Raw genomic sequence first — 21,635 nt, 5'->3', positions numbered from 1 at the left:
CTGGCCTGGTTCATTACCAAGCACTTTTAACTTTGTACACTTCAGTCCAACACTGGCATCTCCAAATGTAGATTTTGACTTATTACCAAACTCCAGTTATTTCCCCATAACCCTGCAAGTTGTTTCTATTTCAATAACCATCCATAGCACTCTTGAATTCCTCAATTGAACCTTCCTCCACTACGTGCTAGGCTTAATTTATAGGGCACACATTACAAGAGGAGGGAGATAACATTGCTTAGACTTTAGCTGAAAATATTATGTATAAAATTCTGAGTGTACCACACATTAGGAAGGATGAGAATGCATTGGCGTGAGTGCAGAAAAGATTTACACGAATAGCTCTAAGAATGAGAAACCTCATTATGAAAGTAGATCAGGGAAGTTGGGACTTCTTTGGAGAGGTAAAGTTCAAGAGGAGATTTGATAGAAGTTTTCAAAATCATGTGACGTTTGGACGGAGTGGATAGGGAGAAACTGTTCCTGCTTATAAAATGATCAGGAACTAGAGGGCATAGGGTTTTGCAGAAGAAACAAATGTGAGGTGAGAAAAAACCTTTTTACACAGCAAATAGTTTGGGTTTGGAATGCATGGTCTGGAGCATGTAATGGAGGAAGGTTCAGTTGAGGCATTCAAGAGTGCTATGGATGGTTATTTAAATAGAACCAACTTGCAGGGTTATGGGGAAATGACTGGAGTTTGGTAATAAGTCAAAATCTACATTTGGAGATGCCAGTGTTGGACTGGGGTGTACAAAGTTAAAAATCACATAACACCAGGTTATAGTCCAACAGTTTTAATTGGAAGCTCTAGCTTTCAGAGCGACGCTCCTTCATCAGGTGGTTGTGGAGTACACAGTTCTAAGACACAGAATTTATAGCAAACGTTTACAGTGTGATGTAACTGAAATTATACATTGAAAAATACCTTGATTGTTTGTTAAGTCTCTCATCTGTTAGAATGACCATGATAGTTTCAGTTCTTTCATATGTAAATCGCAAAACTAATGTTCACCTGAAAATGTAAATTTTTAAAAACGTTTTGCGATTTACATATGAAAGAACTGAAACTAACATGGTCATTCTAACAGATGAGAGACTTAACAAACAATCAAGGTATTTTTCAATGTATAATTTCAGTTACATCACACTGTAAACGTTTGCTATAAGTTCTGTGTCTTACAAATGTGTACTCCACAACCACCTGATGAAGGAGCAGCGCTCCGAAAGCTAGCGCTTCCAATTAAATCTGTTGGACTATAACCTGGTGTTGTGTGATTTTTAACTTCAAAATCTACAGAGCGTCAATTCAGACGTGATGAGCTAAATGGCCTCATTCTGAGCCATAACAATTTTGTAATACTGATCTAATTGCCTTTGAAAGCCTTGATTGAACTGCACTCTCTCGAAGTGAATTTCCAATCCTAACCACTTTCTACACTAAAAAAATGTTTTCCTCATGTCTCCATTGCTCATTTTGTAATGATATTAAGTCGATGCCCTCTGACGATCCATCCAACAATGGGGAAGAGCTTTTCCTTACCCATTATATCCCGACCCATCAAGATTTGGAACTTCTCTATCAAATCTGTTCTCAACATTCTCTTCTCCAGGGAGAAATGCCCTAACATCTCTCATCAATCCACATAACTGAAGTTCCTCATCCTTGGAACTATTTTTGTGAATTTTTCCCTCCCAAATATATTCACATTCTTTACAATGTGTGTTGCACAGAACTGGATTCAATACTCTGGTTGAGGCTGAATACGGTTTTATACAGATTTTACATAATTAATAAAATGAATGGAAAATGCTGCTAACGTACTGGTGAACGCAGTTCCCCCTTCAGTGAGTTTGGGGATATTTGTGAAACCTGTTCCTCCAGTGAGTTGTTTAATTGTTTTTGTTTTATTCATTCACAGGATGAGGGTCAGCATTTATTGCCTATCTGTAATTGCTCAGAGGGCAGTTAAGAATCAGTGACATTGACCTTTTTTGCTAACAAAATGGATAATCTTCCATTTATCCATATTATATTTCATTTGTCATACATGTGCCCGCTCACTCAACTCGTCCAAATCACACTGAAGCATCTCTGCATCCTTTTCATAGTTCACCTTCCCACCCAGCTTTGTCATCTACAAACTTAGAGATATTACAGTTAGTTACCTCATCTAAATAATTTATATTGTGAACAGCTGGGGTCCAAGCACTGTCAATCGAAAAGAGGCCTGTTTATTTTGCTCTTTGTTTCCTGTCTGGCAAACAGTTCCCAATGCATGGCAGTTCACTACCACCAAGCCATAAGATTTAGCCCAGCCTCAACTTCTGGTTTACTATCAATCCCCAAATTTTACTTAATACTGGCAATTAAATAAAAAATTGGAAGTTTTAATTTTCCCAGTCCTAAGGCTAATTTTGGTGAAAGGGAAACAGCACCTTGTACTCACCAGGCAACCGACTCGCATCCACCTTCTCTTTCATTTCAGTGATCCTGACCTACTCTATTGTAATTCTTGCTCACATTCCTCCTCATCTGCTTCACAATGATCTTGACCTGTTCATTGATTCTTATTTACTTCACTTTCTTTTCAGTCTATTTCACACTCATCCTGATCATTTCACATTCCTCCCAATATTTTATCTGTATTATTGCAAATCTTAAGCTTCGCAATAGCTGCAAAGCAGGACATATAATGGCTTTTAGTTATACTCGGCTTATATACTTTTCCCATCTGCACCAATTTGAGGTGCACTTACTTCCCAGAATGAGAAGTATGGCATTTAGGGAATTGCATTGGATAATAACATACAAGTGGCATGGTGATGATTTACAGTGAAGAAATGGGCAGCTAACATCGTTACACAAGTGATCAGGTTCCAGAGTGGATCTCACTAAAGAACAATCCTCGCCTCTCCTACATGTTTCTTTTCCCACTTATCTTAACCTCTCCATTCCATCTTCCCTTGTCCTTTATTATTTCCCTCTGTTCATTCTTCTTCTCTCCCCTCCCTGTCAGTCACCTCCCCTATCCCTTCTTCTTCTGTCCATTCCATCTCACTCCCCCACTTCTTATTTTTCTCTCTCCCTTCTGCCCCTCTGCTAATGGATGGCGACCACTCTCTGCTCTGGCATCTGTTCAATGTATTTCCTCCTCAACCATCACTTAACTCCACAATCCAGAGAATCTATTCTCATTGTATCCCTTGTGGAAGAATGGGGGTATACTTTCAGTGCTACATTGTTTTGTTGGTATAGAATATCAGTATCGAAGAAGAATTAAAATAAAAGCAAATTACTGCAGATGCTGGAATGTGAAAACAAAAGAGAAAATGCTGGAAAATCTCAGCAGGTCTGGCAGCAGGAGAATTATGCTTGTTTAGGATTCTTCTAATTCTTTAACTTGTGATGTTTGTAATAACAGGAGAGCCACCACATACAGCAACAGGAACCCTGGAGATTCATGTGACTGAGGTCAACGATTTCCCTCCTGTTCTATACCCACAACATGGCTTTTTGTGCAGTCAGTGGGACAAGGATGATGGAGTCCTCCTCTGGGCATTGGATGGAGACCTTGAGCCTCATGCTGAACCCTTTCATTTTGAGATTGTTCCCGATGACTCTGAATATTCCCAGAACTGGACAATCAGCCACTTAAATGGTGGGTGTAGTCTGAGGGTGAAATGTGTCAGGAAACATCAGATACAATAAGAATGGCCCATTGCCAGTAATTGTTTATAGAGAGAAACTTTACTCTGTATTTAATTCTGTGCTGTACTTATCCTGCAAGTGATTTACCAAGGACAGTGTAGAGGGAACTTACTCTGTGTCTAATTCCAAACTATACCTGCCCTGAGAGTATTTCGCAGAGATGGTATAGGGGGAGCATTTCTCTGTACTGAACCCTATGATGTACCAGTCTTGGGAATGTTTGATGGAACAGTGTAGAGGGAGCTTAGCTCTGTATCTAACCCCATGCTGTCCCTGTTCTGGGTTTTTTTTGTTGCGGGCAGTGTAGAGAGAGCTTAACTTTCACTTTGACATAATACAGGAAGGTTTATTTTGTATCTAAACTGAGTATGTCCACATAGACAAAATCATAGAATTCCTACAGTGTGGAAACAGGCCATTTGCCCATCAAGTCTATACGGTTCCTTCGAACAGCAACCCACCTCCCTATCCTGTCCCTGTAACCCTACATTTCCCATGGCTAATCCACCTAGCCTGCATATCCCTGGACACAATGCCCAATTTAACAGGGTCAATCCACCTAATCTGCACATCTTTAGACTGAGGGAGGAAACAGGAACACCTGGAGGAAACCCACGCAGACACAGGGAGAATGTGCAAACTCCACACAAATAGTTACCCAAGGCTGGAATTGAAACCAGGTCACTGTTGCTGTAAGGCAGTAGTGCTATCACTGAGCCACTCCATACAACTAAACATATATAAATAAAACCATCAATACCCAGAGTTACATGAGTCAATGCCTGAGGCAAGAGGTATACTTCATTTGCAAATAACATCTCAATATTAGTCTGATGAAGCCATTGGAATTTATTTACCAGCAACCCCTAAAGAATAGGATTGATCCTGTCCATCCCCATTCAGAACCCACCATGTCCCAGACTTTGAATCTGTGTGTTTCCAGAATTTTTATTTTTGTTTCTGGATTTTATGATAATAAGTTTGGAATAATGAAAGTTATCAAGGGAATGTTGCTGATGGAGTGCAGAATTTGGCAATTCATATTACAGACAGATTTCAATTTTTCTGTTCTCACCGATAGACACACATTCTCAGCTGAGAGCTCGGCAGGATGTCAGTGAAGGAACTTATAGCCTCCAGATTCGTGTGAGTGACTCAGGGCAGCCACGTCTAAGCCAGGACCACACCCTGAATGTGACCATTTGTTTCTGCAGTGTGAAAGGAGATTGTACACCTGGAGCAGCTGCAATTCTTGGTACCCATGTGGGTCTGAGCTTTGGAGCTGCAATGGTTATTCTCACCAGCGTTCTGCTCTTACTTTGTGAGTATCAGTTTCCTTGCCTTTCCAATGATTCTTTCCCCTAACATCTGTTTCACATATAGTCAGTCCATGGTATTGTGCTTTCCAGTTATACAGTCTGGCCAAAACAAATCAGAAGATGGAGGAACAGAAGTAGGCCATTCAGCCCATCAAGTCTGCTCCTGCCATTCTACGAGATCATGACTGACCTGATAATCCTCAATTTCACTTTCATGCCTTTTCCCTACAGCCATCAATTCCCTTACCAATTAAAAATTGAATGTACTGAATGATCAGTATCTATAGGTAAGGAAGTCCATACATTCACTATTTTTACAGAGGATAGCTTCATCTCTGTCCTAATTGGGCAACCTTTACTCAGATTGTGCCCTCTTGACCTAGAAGCTTCCTTGGGAACCACCTCCCAAAATCTAATTTTCAAGGATCAAATGACTGCAGATGCTGGAAGCTGTACTGAAAACAACAAATGCTGGAGATCACAGTGAGTCAGGCAGCATCCATGGAGAGACAGCAAACTAACGTTTCGAATCTACATGGCTCTTCATTAGAGCTGATGTGACCTGTGGAGGGGAAAGCATTTGTACTATAGCTGGTGGGACATGGAAGAGTGCAGACTGCTGGGGAGAAAGGATGTTGAAATCTCCTCAGAACCTCACATGTTTCAATAAGGCCGCCTCTTATTCTTCTAAATTCCAATCAGAACGAGTTTTGAGAAGATTTGTAGCTCAGTTTGAGGTTTTCCGATCAGAACAGGCTGAACCGACTCAAACACTCCTCATAATAAAATTCCTCCATACCTAGGATTAACTTTCTCTGGACTGTTTCTTATGTCAGTAATATCTTTTAAATAAGGGGACCAAAACTGCTCACTGGTATTCAAGATGTGGTCTAACTTGTACCTTAGCAAGACTTCCCTCCCTTTAAATAAAAGACATTGCAATTGACTTCCCTATTGCCTACAAGCAAGTTAGTTTTTTGTGGTTTATGCACTAGGACTCCCAAATCCCTCTGCATTGCAGGTTTTCACAGTCTTTCTTCATTGAAGTAATATTCAGCTCCATTATTCTGCTTGCCAAAGTGCATAACCTCATATTTTTACATTATATTCAAAGGAGTCAATGGCATAGTGGTATTGTCATTAGAATTCAATAAACATGTTTTGAGAAGATTTGTAGCTCAGGTTGAGATTCTGGATGTAAGTTTGCTCACTGAGCTGGAAGGTTTTGTCACCATACTCGGTAACATTTTCAGTGAGCCTTCAGATGAAGCACTGGTGGTGTAACCCACTTTCTATTTATATGTTTATATATAAGACTACATTGGACAAAAAGGCAGAAAACTAGCCACCAGGATACATTAACATCAACTAGCCACAAAAAGACATGACCCACTCTCACTAGTATCCTTACATATGGATGAGGAAGGACACCACTTCAACTGGGCCAACAGCCAAACAGAAACACACATGAGAATTCCTAGAAGCATGGCATTCCAACTGGCAGTCTATCAACAAATGCATAGACTTGCATCCCATTTACCACCTCCTGAGAAAAAGAACAGGAAATGACATCACCACAGGAAATGATGTCACCACAGGAAATGACATCACCAACCCAAGGAAACCCAATCATATAAATAGAAAGCAGGTTACACCACCAGTGCTTTTTCCAGAGGCTCACTGAAGATGTTACCTAGTATGGTGATGAAACATCTGAAAACGAACCTTCCAGCTCAGTGAGCAAACCTACACCCAGAATTCAATTAACAATCTGGAAATAAAAATCTGATGATGACCATGAAACTATTGTTGACCTTCGTAAAAACCCAACTAGTTCACTAATGTCCTTCAGGAATGGAAAAATGACATCCTTACCTGGTCTGGTCTATATGCGTCTCCTGACTCACAGCAAAGTGATGGTTGACTCTTAACTGCCCTCTGAAATGGCTTAGCAAGCCAATCAGTTTGAGGGCAACTTGTGGTGGGGAAACCAGTGCTGGTCCATGCATGAATAAAGTATAAATTCCACCTGTCAAGTTTTTGCCCACTCATTTGACCTGTATAAATAACCCTTGTTACTTATTTGTATTGATATATTGCCTTCAAAAATGGGTATAGTATATTCACTTTCCTTATCCAAATCCTTAATATACATTCTAAATAATTATGGCCCCAGCAGTGATCTCTGTGGCACCCCACTAGTTACAGGTTGCCATCCTAAAAATGTACCTCACCTCCCACTTGTCTGTTTTCTATTCGTAAGCAAATCCTCTGTCCATACAAATAGACTATATCCAACTCCATGGGCTCTTATTCACTGCCTAATATGTGGTACTTTGTTAAATACCCTTTGGAAATCCAAAGCTATGACATCCACCAGTTCCCCTTTACTATCATACTTGTTATCTTCTCAAAGTATTCTAATAAATTTGTCAGGCATGATTTCCCCAACATGAACCCGTGCTGACTCTGCTTTATTATGTTTTCCATTTCTAAATGCTCTGGTATTTCATCCTTTAACATATACTCTACCATTTTCCCAAAAATAGGTGTTAAGCTAACTGGTTTCTTGTTATTTGGATTTTTTTGTCTCCCCTTTTTGCATAAGAGTCTTAAATTGGCAGTTTTCCAATCCTCTAGAACTTTTTCCTGAATCCAGAAATTCTTGCAAGATTACTACTCGTGTATCCATTATCTCTGTAGCTGCTTCTTTTAATATTATATTGTTTATACAGCTCATCAAGTCTAGGGGATGTGTTGTTTTTTAGCCCATTAGTTTCCCTAATACATTTTCTCTGGTGATGGTATTTATTTCCTTTTGCCTTCTTTTGCTCCATGATTATTTAGCATTCCTAGAATGCTATTTGTCTTTTATATGATGAAGATTGATGCAAAGTGTTTATTCAACTCCTCTGTCTTTTCCTGCTTCCTCATTATTATTTCCAGCCTCATTCCCTGCGGTATCAATGTCCACTTTGGCTTCTCTTTTCCTTTCTATGTATTTAAAGAAGCCTTTTTTTAACCTCAAAAGTCTATTTTCACCCTTTTTTGATTATTTTTTGATGTTTTCTAAAGCTTTTACAATCCTCTGGCTGAACACTATTTTCTTAAATATCCACTACTATTCCTCGACCATCTTTTCTGCGCAACATTTTTCTCAGACCACTCCAGCTAATTCTACCCTTATTCTTTCATAATTATCCTAATTTAAGTTTGCAACAGTTGTTTCTGACTAAGCTTTCTTTCTCTCAAACTGATGATTAAATTCTACCATGTTATGGTCAATGCTTCCTTGGGGATCCTTTACTCTGTGATCATTTGTTAAACCAGCCTCATTACATATTACTCGATCCAAAATAGCCAGACTGGATCCACAGCATATTTTACTAAAGAACTGCCCTAAATATACTCTACGGGTAAAGTCTTATAGTGGTCTGAGTGACTGACACAATCTACCAGTGGATGGTGGCAGAATCAGGTGAGGAGTCCGGCGAGGCCAATATCAATGTTGGGAGCATTTCACTGTGACTTTCATGCATTTACTGAGTGAAGAGGTAGGTTTTTCATTATCTTGCCAAATAAGGGGCATTATAACTTGTTAAATGCCTTAGTAATAACTCAACTTGTCTCACTAATATTCAGTTTCCTATCTTACCAAATACATCAAACAAGCTGGAATTCAAGAAAACTCAAAATGGAAATCAGAACAGGTACCCAGTGACTTTAGCTTGTCACTGACTACAAAGAGTTTCCATGTCGTTGAGAATTAAACAGCGTCTCAGAGCATGATCTATGGCCACCATAGATGGCCCTTGCCCATGAACATTTGTATTTGCATCTGCCAAACCCTCATGATTGTCGTGGCACCTCTCCAATACCTCTGTCTTAGACAGCATGACTTGCGTTGCTGGGCAGATCAGCAAGTAGCATTGAAAGGCTGTAGCAGGGACACTGGCATGTAGGGTCAAACATTCAGGTCATGGATAAGATCAGGCTGCGTCTCAAGTATGCTTACTTGCTCTCTTTGAGCTTATTCACTTTATGCCGGCCTGCATGCCTTGCATTGCCACATAACCAGCAGCTTGTCTTGCTGCTCAGTAATCCTCAGTCAAACTGGAGGACATCTTGCTCTATGTCAATCTCCCACCTGTACTGTGTGACAGCAGCTTTCGGCAGACACATAGAGACATTGCTTGTGCAACAAGCAAGTAGCCAAGTGTTGGAAAACTGCTAAGACACAGTAGGTCAAGGGTAGCCTTCAAAACCAGTCCAGTGGATTTGCTACAGTCAGACATCTGGTTGAATGATCTAGATCAGAGGATCCATATTTTTGCAGTTTAGGGAGAGTGTCACAGTTAGTCATATGCTGCCATAGAATCCAGTCTGGCTGCTAGGGCTAATGAGATTGGGGTGATGTGTGACCACCAGAATAGGGTCTGGGCACTTTTCAACTGGGGTTGTCCAGTTAGATTGCAGTTACTGGGATGGGCCATGGAAAATATGGTTGTCCACAGAAGGGTGGGACAAGGGAGGCTGTTGCTGTGGAAAAACGAATCAGAAACCAATTCTTCAGGATTGGAGGCTACAGGCCAAGAGGAAAAAGAGGTGATATTTTGTGAAAGAGGACAACAGTATCTGCACAAATGTTAAAAAGGGAAAGCATCATTGGGAAAAAGGTCATGTGGGAGTGGAAGTTCACCAGAGTTAGGCATACTCTGGCTTTAAGGGATGGGCAGTGTATGACCATAAGGGGTATGGGAAGAGGGGAAGATAGAAAGCTGCAGACTCATGTAGATGGAGTGGGTGGGGACCTGGGGAGGTGCGAAGTCTAAGTAATTCACAGGAAGGGTATCTGGTTGTTCAGAGTCTCATTAACACGATAGAGGTACAGGCTGGAAGTCACCAGCTGAAGAGTGCTTATTGTAGCCTTCCATCATGTTGAAAATTGAAAGTACACAATAAGAAAGAAATGGTTTCAACCATACTTGGAGTGGTTGGGTAAAGTGTATCAACCCATGAGAGAGAGGAGGCTGCAGGCTACCATTACACAGGCTCATGCACTGTATAGGACACAGATCTGCATGGTCCCTAGTCCTTGGCCATTTTAATGCATTGGCTCCCTGTAGGCTGTACACCTCCCTGACCATCTCATCCACATCAACACTTTTGGACACTGAAGCCAGGGAAAGAATTAGAAGAAATAAAATCTGGTTTATTGTCACATCTACTCAAGTACAGAAGTACAGGAGTACGGTGAAAAGTTTACATTGTTGCTCCATGTTGTACCATCTTAGGCACAAAGTACCTCAGTACAAATCTTAGATACAAAACAGAGAAATAAAGAAAAAAAATGTAACATTACCTTACAGTTATTCTTGGTATAAGTTATATAAAATAAAGTTAATAAGATAAACAATGCAATCTTTCCATAAAGGGCCTTCAGTAGATTAATGCAGGGGACTTCCATGTGTGGTCTGACTGGACTTACAAGCTGCTGACCACTCACATCCGTCCAACAAATGTCCCCATTCTGCTCTGGGCACACTGGCTGTCCCCACTTCACTTGGGCCTCTAGCTTGCTTTGCTTTGGCCCTCAGCTGATGTCACCGCTACTCCAAGTTAATTTTCATTCCAAAAAAAGCCTATAAGGAAAGTAAGAAGAACAATGAGAAAAGAACAGAAAAAGGTCAGAATGGACAAGTCCTGGGTGAGGAGCCTGAATGCTGTCTACCTCGCTGCTGCCATCTTGAACTTCAACCAGAATAGTAATGTGGTAGAATTAGGGGCAATGATGTCAGCAGAAAATTAATTGTTCATCTTGCTTCTACATGCTGCAGAAAGTTTTCAACACAGACACTGACTCATGGTACATCCTATGTGGCCACTGAAGTTTGGTATTGCACTGGCACTTACATTTGGGGCTACACAGAGAGACAAACAGCTAAATGTAAGGTTGAAACTGCAGTTTATAGAAACATTCCAAATAATGAACAATTATTATCACCTGTGCCACTAAAATGTCCTCAATACTTTCCTCTTTTTCTTCCTCCCAAACATCTCAGTGTAGTCTCTGGTTCTGCAGTTAAAGTGAGAATGCCTACTTGGCAGTTGAGTCCATTGGCCCTGGCGGTTTGGTCATGCGACCCTGGGGCTGTTTAAGTTAGGATGGGTCAGACATGCCATGAGTTATCTTGGCAGAGGCAAGCGAACCCTCTTCATCTTGAATTTTCAAAGCTCGAAAGGGGTCCAATAAGGAGGAGATGGAGAGCCCTACCGCCTCAGGAGTGTTTGGAGAGGAAAATTCTGAAGGCCCTGTGTATGGCTCCTCCTTTAGCTGGGTGGTTCCTGACACAAACCTGTCTCCTTCGGAGGAATGGGCATCTGGCATACACGTCAGGTTCGTAGTTCCTGTTGCCAGGTCATTGGTCCTGAGGATGCACGTGAAGTTACTGGATGCTGACCCCACAGGGTACTATTTTTTCTGGGGCTCAGCCTGTCTCCAGCAATCCTCCAAGTGTCAGTGGTTTGCTGTGTTCTTTTACCACTCAGCCAGCTACAAAGTTGCTGCAGTTGCTCATCAGATTGCGCTAACGTTCCCATAAGGTGTCAGTGTCTGAGCCGAACGGTTTGTTCTCAGAGATTAAGAAGATGGCTTCTAGGTAAAAACAATGACTGCAGATGCTGGAAACCAGAGTTTAATTAGAGTGGTGCTGGAAAAGCACAGCAGTTCAGGCAGCATCCGAGGAGCAGTAAAATCAGATGGCTTCTGACATGGTGGGAGATTGGTGCAGTAGCTGAGATAGAGTAATGTAAGGTAACAGAAGAATCTGGCATGCACCCTGGTGGAGCAGAAAATATCATCGACCCTCTTGTGACAGTTTTGGCTGCAAGGGCAAGATGTCACGACTCAAAAAATGACCTGGTCTTACCTCCTCAGGAACCATGTTTGCAGACTGAGTGAATTGTGACTGAAGAAAGCACTTACTTTTTTGTGGTTGTAGTCTGCTAGGAATGGAGAGCAGAAGTAAGAGACTTGAGTTTAGTGACCAGTAGATAAGTTGCATAGTCAGTTCCTGGATTATTGTCTGTCATCGCTTTAGCGGATAAAGTTTGAAATGGTAGATCTCGGCCTCATGGAATGCTCCACCTGCAATATGTGGGAAATCAGGGACACTTCCAGTGTCCATGGTGAGGGTGTATGTCTTTTGGTAGATATTCAGTGAGTACAGAGGTATACTGGGACTTGGTAAGTGGTAAGATGTGGATAGAATTAAACTTGAGGAATGTCAGAGGTGGTAGGAAGTTTGTGCAATGCATTTGATAAGATATGGCAAGACATCTTGTTGGGCATTATGTCAAGACTCCCTCCAAAAAACTTATTGCAACTCATACTTTGTCAACAAAAAAAAAGATTCAGCCCTATGAGTTCCTCCTGTGGCTACCTCTGCCAATTTGATTTTCCCAATCTATACAAAGATTAAAGTCACCCATGATTAATGTACTACCATTTCTATGTGTCTTGATTTTCTCTAGGTATATTCTCTGTCCTACAGTATAGCTACTGATCAGGGGCTAATAGACTACTCTTACTAATGTCTTCTTTCTCCTTGTTATTCCTTACCTCCGCTTATACGGATTCTAACATCTTTCAATCCAAGATCATTACTTGCAGGCGTATATATTCCACCCTTTACTTCCTACCTATCCTTTCAAAAAGTCACATATTCCTGAATATTTAGTCTCATCTTTAATCTCCATGCAAACAATTTCTCCATAATAGCTAAAACAGCATATCCAATATATATCACTATTCAAATAGCTGCCCTGCAATGTTGCAATATCCTTTTACTTCATAAGGCTACATTCTCTCTCTCTCTGAAATCCCATCTCTAAGCCTTGTTAGTCAATTCACCAGGACAGGGATCCCAGCACTGTTCAAGCAAAACATCTCCAACTAGAATTTCCTTTCTACCAGTGCTGATGCCAGTACCCATGAAATGAAACTTATGCCAGCCGCACCAATCTTTGAGTCATGCAATTAATTTATTGACTTTATTTACCCCATGCTAGTTTGCCCATTGCTCAGTATTGGTTCACTTGCGCTCAGTGTCCTGAAGCAGAATTCTGACAAACTGGTAAATTCCATTGTATAATCCTGTAGACTATTCCAGATTTGCCAATGGAGATGGAGCTCTGGGTGAGCTGGGCTGGGATGAGCAGGGATGGTCCAGGAAGAAATGAAGAGTGGTCTTGGCTGCAATGAATGGAGGAGGATCTTGGCTGACTAGATGTTAGATCCCATCATCACAACGAGGGCACTCAATTTTTGCTCAGGAGGTATTTTAACTCCCAAAACAGTAGCTTTTTTGTTGGATGTAAATGTTGCTGGTCAAATCTCCATTTATATATAGTCCCATGGCTCCAGCTCACCTATAACTAGGCTTTTCCCATTGCATAAACCATCTGTTAACAGCACTTACAATGAGTATCAGGTAACTTGATTTTAAAAAGTGCTGTAATCCTTCAACAATCCTTTGCTTTTAAACTAGCCCTTTTCTCTTGCAGTCCACAATTGGAGATACAGAAAAATGAAAAATGCCATCTTTACAGCATCTCTACACCAAATGAACTGCAGGGTTCAAGAAGGCAGCACATCATCACTTTTTCAAAGGAATTAAGATGGGCAACAAATGCTGGCCCAACTAGCAACACATAGATCATGTGAACAATGAAATCTTCATCTGGTTAGAAATTCAAACAGAAAGAGAGTAACTCTTTCCTTAGACCCATAGTTCCTAGCTCTGTGTTGAGGTCCATTTTGATGATCATACTGACGTATACTCTCTCTCTCTTTCACTATACTAGTTCTCATTCTGCTTGTGGCAGTTTCTGACTGTCTTCACCGCCGTCTCCACCACAAGGGACTCCTGGCTGCTTCTGAAGATGACATTCGGGACAACATTTTAAACTACAACGAACAGGGAGGAGGAGAGGAAGATCAGGTCAGTGAGCAATTCACAAATTGTAGTAAATAATGTCCTAAGCAACATTAACATATGCAGGACAACTGCAGACTACATTTATCTGTGAATATAATCTGCACCCCTCTATGTCCCTACCCCCCTCCCCCATTTATAATCCTCATCTCTCCATATATAATCCCTACCCCATCTGTATATCATTCCTAGTCCTTTTGCATATAAACCCTAATCTCTTTACATAATCTCCCTTTCTCATAAATATTCCACATATAATTCTTATTATATATAATCCCCACTTTATGCAAACTTCCTCCAATCCCATATATAATCCCTGTTCCTATATAATACACATTCTTCATATGTAATCCTCATACTCTGTATTCAACAGAATTTAAAATTTGAGATTGATTTGTTTTATTAACAATGATATTAAGGAATATGTGAAAAATGCAGGTGAATGGAGTAAGGTCACAAATCAGCCATGATTTCAGTGTATGCATGTATCTCCTCCTCTTGCTGTGATTCCATAAGTGATCACAGTACCAGTGAAAGCGAGAAACAGAGAGAGGGAGAGACTGAGGCCAAGAGAAAGAGGGAGATAAATGCTGAAGTGCACCGGGGAGGTTAAGATTAAACAGAGAGACAGAATGAGGAGGTGGAGAACAGGGTGTTACTAACTTTCTAGTTGTGAGCTAACCTACAGTCCCTCTGGTCAGGACATGACCTGATTGAGGCTGTACAACTGCCTGCACTCAAGTGGTGTTCTATAAACTCAGTCAGATTAGTGAGGGTGTCCACTTCCATCAAAATACCCTGCAACTCATATTTTTCACTGCAGCATTTTTCAATGATAAAGCCAGTTGTAGTGTCTGTTTGAAGTCCAGTTGGGCTTTAGCTAGTAGGCACTTTGGCATGGTTACACCATTATTACCACATGCCAAACACTCTCTCAGCATCTAATAAAGTGTTAAATCAAAGTCACATGCCTCTGCTAGTCTTCTTAATTTAGTCAAAAATCCAGATAAGGATTCCTTGGTTCCCAAATTGCCAAGTAAAACCGATAGCATCTCAGAATTAGGGGAGGTTTGGGGTCATAACATTCCTTAACTAAATCCATCAACTCTTGAAAGACTTTAGTATCTGATGTCTCAGGGAAAGTTAGGCTCTTAATAACTAAGAAAGCTGTGGTCTTCAACTGTTAGGAGAATTACTTGTTGCTTTTCATCTACCCGCCCACCCCCAATTTCATTTGCTCAAAAAAACTCCAGTCTTCGACGGCAGGATCAAATGAATTAAGCTTTCAAAATAACAGCATGATGCCAGAAATGCTTACCTCAACTCAAAGTTAACTATTGCAAGTGAATGTCTTCAGGAGCATGCTTTTCTTTCATCACCACTGAAATAACTCCACAGAGGCCAGTATCCTGTCACCAAGTCACCTTTTACTTACATGTGGAAAGTCGTTGACACTGATTTGGCTTCACCAGAGCCAGACTGAAGGTGACCTTGCAGCATGGATAGGTACCTGGAACTTCGATGCTGTGGCCATTTCGGAGACATGGATAGAGCAGGGTCAGGAATGGATGTTGCAGTTTCCAGGGTTTAGATCTTTCATTAAGAATGGCAAGGCGGTAAAAGAGGGGGAGGCGTGGCCTTGTTAGTCAAAGGTAGTATAACGGTGGCTGAGAGAATTTTTGATGAGGACTCGTCTACTGAGGTAGTGTGGGCTGAGGTTAGAAACAGGAAGGAGAGGTCACACTGCTTGGAGTTTTTTATAGGCCTCCGCAGAGTTCCAGGGAGGTGGAAGAGAGAATTAGCAAAATTATTCTGAGTATGAGTGAAAGGAACAGGGTGGTCATTATGGGGGCTTTAACTTCCTCAACATTGACTGGAAATGTTTTAGGGTAGGAATAGGGCCAGTCAAAGACAGAAGTGATAAGTTGAGTGTGGACCCTGTGGAGATTGGAGTGGTGGTAAATGAACATTTCTCATCGGTTTTCACTCAGGAAAAAGAGAATATTGTAGAGGAGAAGAATGAGGTACAAGATATTAGATTAGGAAGGATCGAGGTAGTTATGAACAGGTGTTATCAATTCTAGAAGGAGTGAAAGTAGACAAGTCCCCTGGGCCGGATGGGATTTATTGGAGGATTCTCTAGGAAGCTGGGAGGAGATAGCAGACCCTTTGGCTTTGATATTTGAGTCATCATTGTCTACAGGTTTAGTACCTGAGGACTGGAGGATTGCAAGTGTTGTGCCCTTGTTCAAGAGGGCAACAGAAATGACCCAGGTAATTTTAGACCAGTGAGCCTTACTTCTGATATAGGAAAGATTTTGGAAAGGATTATAAGAGATGAGATTTACATTCATCTAGCAAGCAACAATTTGATTTCAGATAGTCAACATGGTTTTGTCAAGGGCAGGTTGTGTCTCATAAACCTCATTGAATTTTTTGCGAAGGTGACCAAGCATGTAGATGAGGATAGGGCAGTTGATGTGGTATACATGGACTTCAGTTAAGCCTCTGATAAGGTTCCACATGGTAGGCTGATGGAGAAAATGCAGAGGAAAGGAACTGAGGGTGATTTAGCAGTTTGGATTAGAAATTGGCTTTCTGGAAGAAAGCAGTGAGTGGTGGTTGATGGAAAGTATTCAGTCTGGAGTCCAGTTGCTAGTGGTGTGCCACAAGGATCTGTTTTGGGACCACTGCTGTTTGTCATTTTTATAAGTGACTTAGACGCAGGCATAGGTGGATGGATTAGTAAATTTGTAGACAACACTAAAGTCGGTGGAGTAGTGGACAGTTTGGAAGAATGTTACAGGTTGCAGGGGGACTTGAATAAACTGCAGAATTGGGCTGAGATGTGGCAAATGGAGTTCAATGCAGCTAAATGTGAGATAATGCACTTTGGGATGAATAACAGGAAGGCAGAGTACTGAATTAATGGAAAGATTCTTGGTTGTGTGGATGTGCTGAGGGTTCTTGGAGTCCATGTTCATAGATCCCTGAAAGTTGCCGCACAGGTGGATAGCGCTGTTAAGAAGGCATATGGTGTATTAGGTTTCATTGGTAGAGGGATTGATTTTCGGAACCGCAATATCCTGCTGCAACTATACAAAACGCTGGTGTGGCCACACTTGGAACATTGTGTACAGTTCTGGTCGCCCCATTACAAAAAGGATGTGGAAGCATTGGAAAAGGTGCAGAGGAGATTTACCAGGATGTTTCTGGTCTGGAGGGAAGGTCTTATGAGGAAAGGCTGAGAGACTTGGGTCTGTTTTCATTGGGGCTCTCTGATTGGACCAAATTAACAGTCCCAATCAGGGAACTCATATTTTATGATGTCCACCTGGCTGACCTTGTTCCAATCTCTACGCTGCTATATATCTTGTGTGATTCTTCTATCACTTGTGTGTTATTAATTTGCTGGTCAGTTACTCATTGAATAGTTTTTTTTCCTGAAGTCAAGGAAGATTGTTTGGTAACGTGCAAAATAACATAATCAAAACACCATTAGAAAGAGTTCCTGTTCAATTCCTGTCTTTAATACATTTTGCAAATCGATTTTGAAATTTCAACACACCACTGCAATGCCACCGGCTCATGGTTGATTTTTGTCCCCCAAGGATGCCTATAACATTGACCAATTAAGGAATCCAGATGAGGTCTTGCCCTCAACCCCAATCAGAGGAAAGCAGCCAATCAGAAGAGATGCACCATTTAATTATGGGCAACCACATTATCCAAAAAGACCCCCTGCTAACCCCAATGACATCAAGGATTTCATCAATGAGGTGGGTTTCCATAGAGGCAACTCGGGGCAATGGAATCACTGCAGTTATTTACAGATTTTTTTTTGTATGAGTAATTATAACGTTATGGGTGAAGTTATTATAGTCAGTCACACACTGTTAAGGGAGTCATACTGCTCATGTTAGCCCAACAGAGAAAGACCTTGTTAAGTAAATGTTAGTGGTTCATTAATTGTATTTATTGCAGATGTATTTTAGCTACTGGATCATTATAGGTGCAAGCAGTTTTCTTCTCATCATGTCAGACAGAAACTGTCATAGACACAATAAGAGAGATCTATAAGTGGCGTCAACTAGTATTCAGAAAGATTGATCCACCTACGTGGTGGACAGAACTGGGTTTCTTTGTCCCCCACAATCTGTGAGCTGATATTGGTGTAATCTCCATTTGATGAGTATTATTGCAGGCACTATACATTTAAAAATATGCAACACTTGATTCCAACAGCTAGATCAATGATTTCAGAACAAGATGCAGTAAACATCTAATCATAAATACAAGCCATTCTCTAATAGTAATTTCTATACAAACATACCCTGATCTGTGTGCTGATATTAAAGTTACCAGTATAGAGCTACATTAAATATACATCAATAGTGTCTTGTGCTCAGGTGTCTCTCTTCCCAAGTAAGCGCCATGTGCTCTTCTTGGTGCTGTGTGCCCTGTCATTGTGCTCTCCAATAACCCTTTTTAATCTGTTTTGCAGGGATTGGATGCAGCTGATAACGACCCAAATGCACCCCCGTATGACACTGCTCTGATCTACGATTATGAGGGTGAGGGCTCTCTGGCTGAGACTCTGAGTTCCATCACATCCAGGGCTTCTGACTCAGACCAGGATTATGACTACCTTAGTGATTGGGGCCCTCGTTTCAAGAAGCTAGCTGATATGTATGGAGATCACTAATTGTCAGTCCAACTGAGATCTCCAAAACTTCAATCTGAGGAAATGTATTATTCCAACTGAATCACTAAATGTCTGAAATTATTCTCATTCTTTGCCAATAACTTGTACAGTTTCTCATCTGAATTCTGAGCCATGACTCTGTGATATGGAACACAACTGTCAAACTTTTATCTTAGGGGTCAGTGGGTAAGGATGATATCATATTGTAAACTCAGTCTGTCACACAGGCATTCCATACCATGCTAATAATGAAAACACTGGGAGATTAAAAGGGTAAGAGGTGAATGAGAGCAAGAGAGAAAGGGAAAAAGAGAGGGAATGAGCAAGGAGGGAATGAGCAAGGGAATCAGACAAAGACAAAATGGGATGTGGAAAGGTGACCCAGCAAGACAGGAAAAGCAAACCGATAAGGAGAGAGACAGTGGATGGAGAACACTGTGTGTCAAACACTGCAAAGTAACATGCAACACAAAGCCAGTGTCTAACTAGTTGCCAAATTGGATGGGGTTCTGTGTGTTTGAGAGAGGGTGGGAAGTTGGATGGGGGAGAAGGTGGGGAGGAGGTAGATGGAGTACTGTGTGTCAATGCAGCTAATGCCAGGTGGGACAGTTTTAGAGTCAGTTTTGATCTTGACCTGTTATTTTTGTTGCTTTGTTTATGGATCAACATTAAAATGTTAAGTATTGAGCTGACTGACTCAATAAGTTTCCATTGTACCTGTAACTATTTCAGCAACCCTTATGGTCAGCATCAGTTTTCCCAGTTTTCTTTCCTGTGAGCTATCCTTTATATTTCCAGTATTAAATTTCATTGGCCTTTTGTTTTGCCAACTGTCAAACTTTGTGTAACTTATCTTTTTTTAAGCCTTGATTTTGCTGTGTCTGGTTTGGTATTGTCTGCAAATCTAACAATGCATCTTTGGTTTCTGAATCCATATAGGTTGATACAGCACAGAAATAGGCTCTTCAGCTCAACTCATCCATGCCAGCAAATGTCCTAAATTTAACTGGTCCCATTTGCTTGCATTTGGCCCATTCCTATTCACGTACCCATTCAAGTGTCTTTTAAATGTTGTAATTGTACACGCCTCTACCACTTCCACTGGCAGCTCATTTCATATACATACCATCCTCTGTGTGAAAAAGTTACCCGTCGATTTCCATAATTTAGAAACTGCACTAGTTCCAACACAGAACCTTCAACCCTAAGATATCCCATTCATTATTTTCTTGCCCTAGTGTGATGCTTCTATCCTTCCCATAAATTTTGATCATTTCCTGGCAGAAACAAGGTGAGACAACACTTAAGCAGGAAGAATAAAAAAGATATATTATATAAATGAAAAGACATTGCTGAGCTCTGAGATGCAGAAGAACTTGAGTGTCCTCGTGCATGAATCACAAAATGTTAGCCTGCACGTACATGTAATTAGTAAAGTTAACAGAATATTATTAATTATTGTAAGGGGAGTTGAACACAAAAATAGGGAGGTTATGTTTCAGTCATATGTGGCACTGGTGAAACCATACCTGGATTACACCAAATTCTCTTTATTCGCTGCGAATAGGAGCACAGATTTTCTGTGGATAACAGAAAATATGGATATCGCTACCACCTAACTCTCCTAATGCAAAGGACCATGAGATCAGACTGGGGAAGTCTATATTAAAAAGGGGGAGTCTGGGCTGACCTTGCGAGTGCACGGAGCAGCAGGTAGCAAATCTGTGGATAATGAAGAGTTGGTGTACTTTGTACAGTGATGGCCACCTTTTTAAAGGAAGGATGTCAATACATGGGAAGCAGTTTGGAGAAGGTTTATCTGGAATAGATTAGAAATGTATTGGGATGAAAGGACAGAGAGATTTGATTTGACTTCACTTATTATTGTCATATGTACCAAGATATATGAAAAGCATTGTTTTGCGTGCTATCCAGGCAAATCATACATCACAGTCATTGAACAGAATGTAGAATAAAGTGTTATAACTACGAGAAGGTGCAGAGAAAGATCAAATCTAATATATGAGAGGTCCGTTCATAAGTCTAATAACAGCAGGAAAGAAGCTGAGCTTGAATCTGGTATGTATTTTTAAATTTTTGTAACCTCTGCCAGTTGGAAGAAATAATAACCAGGGTGGGAGGGTCTTTTTTATGATGCTGGCTGCTTTCCCGATACATCAGGAAGTATAGATAGAGTCAATGGAAAAAGCTAGTTTTCATCATTGACTGGGTTGCATTCACAACTCTCTGTAAATTCTTGTGGTCTTTGGTAAAGCAGTTGCCACATGAAGCTGTATTGCATGCAGATAGGATGTTTTCCACATGCATCTCTGAAATTGGTAAGAGTCATTGTAGACATGTTGAATTTCCTTAGCCTTCTAAGGAAGTAGAGATGTTGGGATGCTTTATTGACTATGGCGTCAACATGGATGAACCAGGACAGATTGTTGATGATGTTTACTCCTGGAACTTGAAACTCTCAACCATCTCCATCTCAGGCAGCATCCAGAGAGCGGGAGAGTCAAGGTTTCGAGCATGAGCTCTTCATCAGATTCCTGAGCATAAGCTCTTCACCAGGATTCCTGATGAAGAGCTTATGCTCGAAATGTCGACTGTCCTGCCCCTTGGATGTTGCCTGACCGGCTGTACTTTTCGAGTACCACACTTTTTGACTCTGATCGCCAGCATCTGCAGTCCTCACTTTCTCCATCTCCACTTCAGCACCATTGATGCAAACAGAGGTATGTCCTCCACTCTAATTCCTGAACTTGATGTCCAGCTCCTTCATTTTTCTGATAATAAGGGAGAGATTGTTGTCTTTACACCACATCACTAAGCTATCTCTTTGCTGTACTCTGTCTCGTCTTTGTTTAAGATCCAACTTACTATAGTGATATCATTAA

The 21,635-nt window shown here is 40.9% G+C and overlaps 1 protein-coding gene across 3 annotated transcripts in view; it reads left to right on the top strand.

Moving 5' to 3' along the window:
* The window catches only part of cdh15 (cadherin 15, type 1, M-cadherin (myotubule)), a 108,890-nt gene extending 89,302 nt beyond the window's left edge, over positions 1 to 19,588 (top strand). For 2 of the 3 annotated variants that reach the window (XM_043706474.2, XM_087995646.1), the window contains exons 10-14: positions 3,426 to 3,662; positions 4,794 to 5,033; positions 13,897 to 14,033; positions 17,639 to 17,806; positions 18,532 to 19,588. In XM_043706474.2, coding sequence (XP_043562409.2) covers positions 3,426 to 3,662; positions 4,794 to 5,033; positions 13,897 to 14,033; positions 17,639 to 17,806; positions 18,532 to 18,732 — 983 coding nt within the window. In that variant the 3' untranslated portion in view covers positions 18,733 to 19,588. The remainder of the gene's footprint in view (positions 1 to 3,425; positions 3,663 to 4,793; positions 5,034 to 13,896; positions 14,034 to 17,638; positions 17,807 to 18,531) is intronic. The other variant, XM_087995647.1, reaches the window with a different exon arrangement.
* The last annotated feature ends 2,047 nt before the right edge of the window (positions 19,589 to 21,635 follow it).

The sequence above is a fragment of the Chiloscyllium plagiosum genome, unplaced genomic scaffold, assembly GCF_037043375.1.
Source record: "Chiloscyllium plagiosum isolate Xiang-an unplaced genomic scaffold, Cpla_swu_hap1 HiC_scaffold_17, whole genome shotgun sequence".
NCBI classification, from domain to species: Eukaryota; Metazoa; Chordata; class Chondrichthyes; order Orectolobiformes; family Hemiscylliidae; genus Chiloscyllium; species Chiloscyllium plagiosum.
The sequence above is the reverse complement of the archived record's forward strand: the minus strand, read 5'-3'. Positions and strand labels throughout refer to the sequence as shown.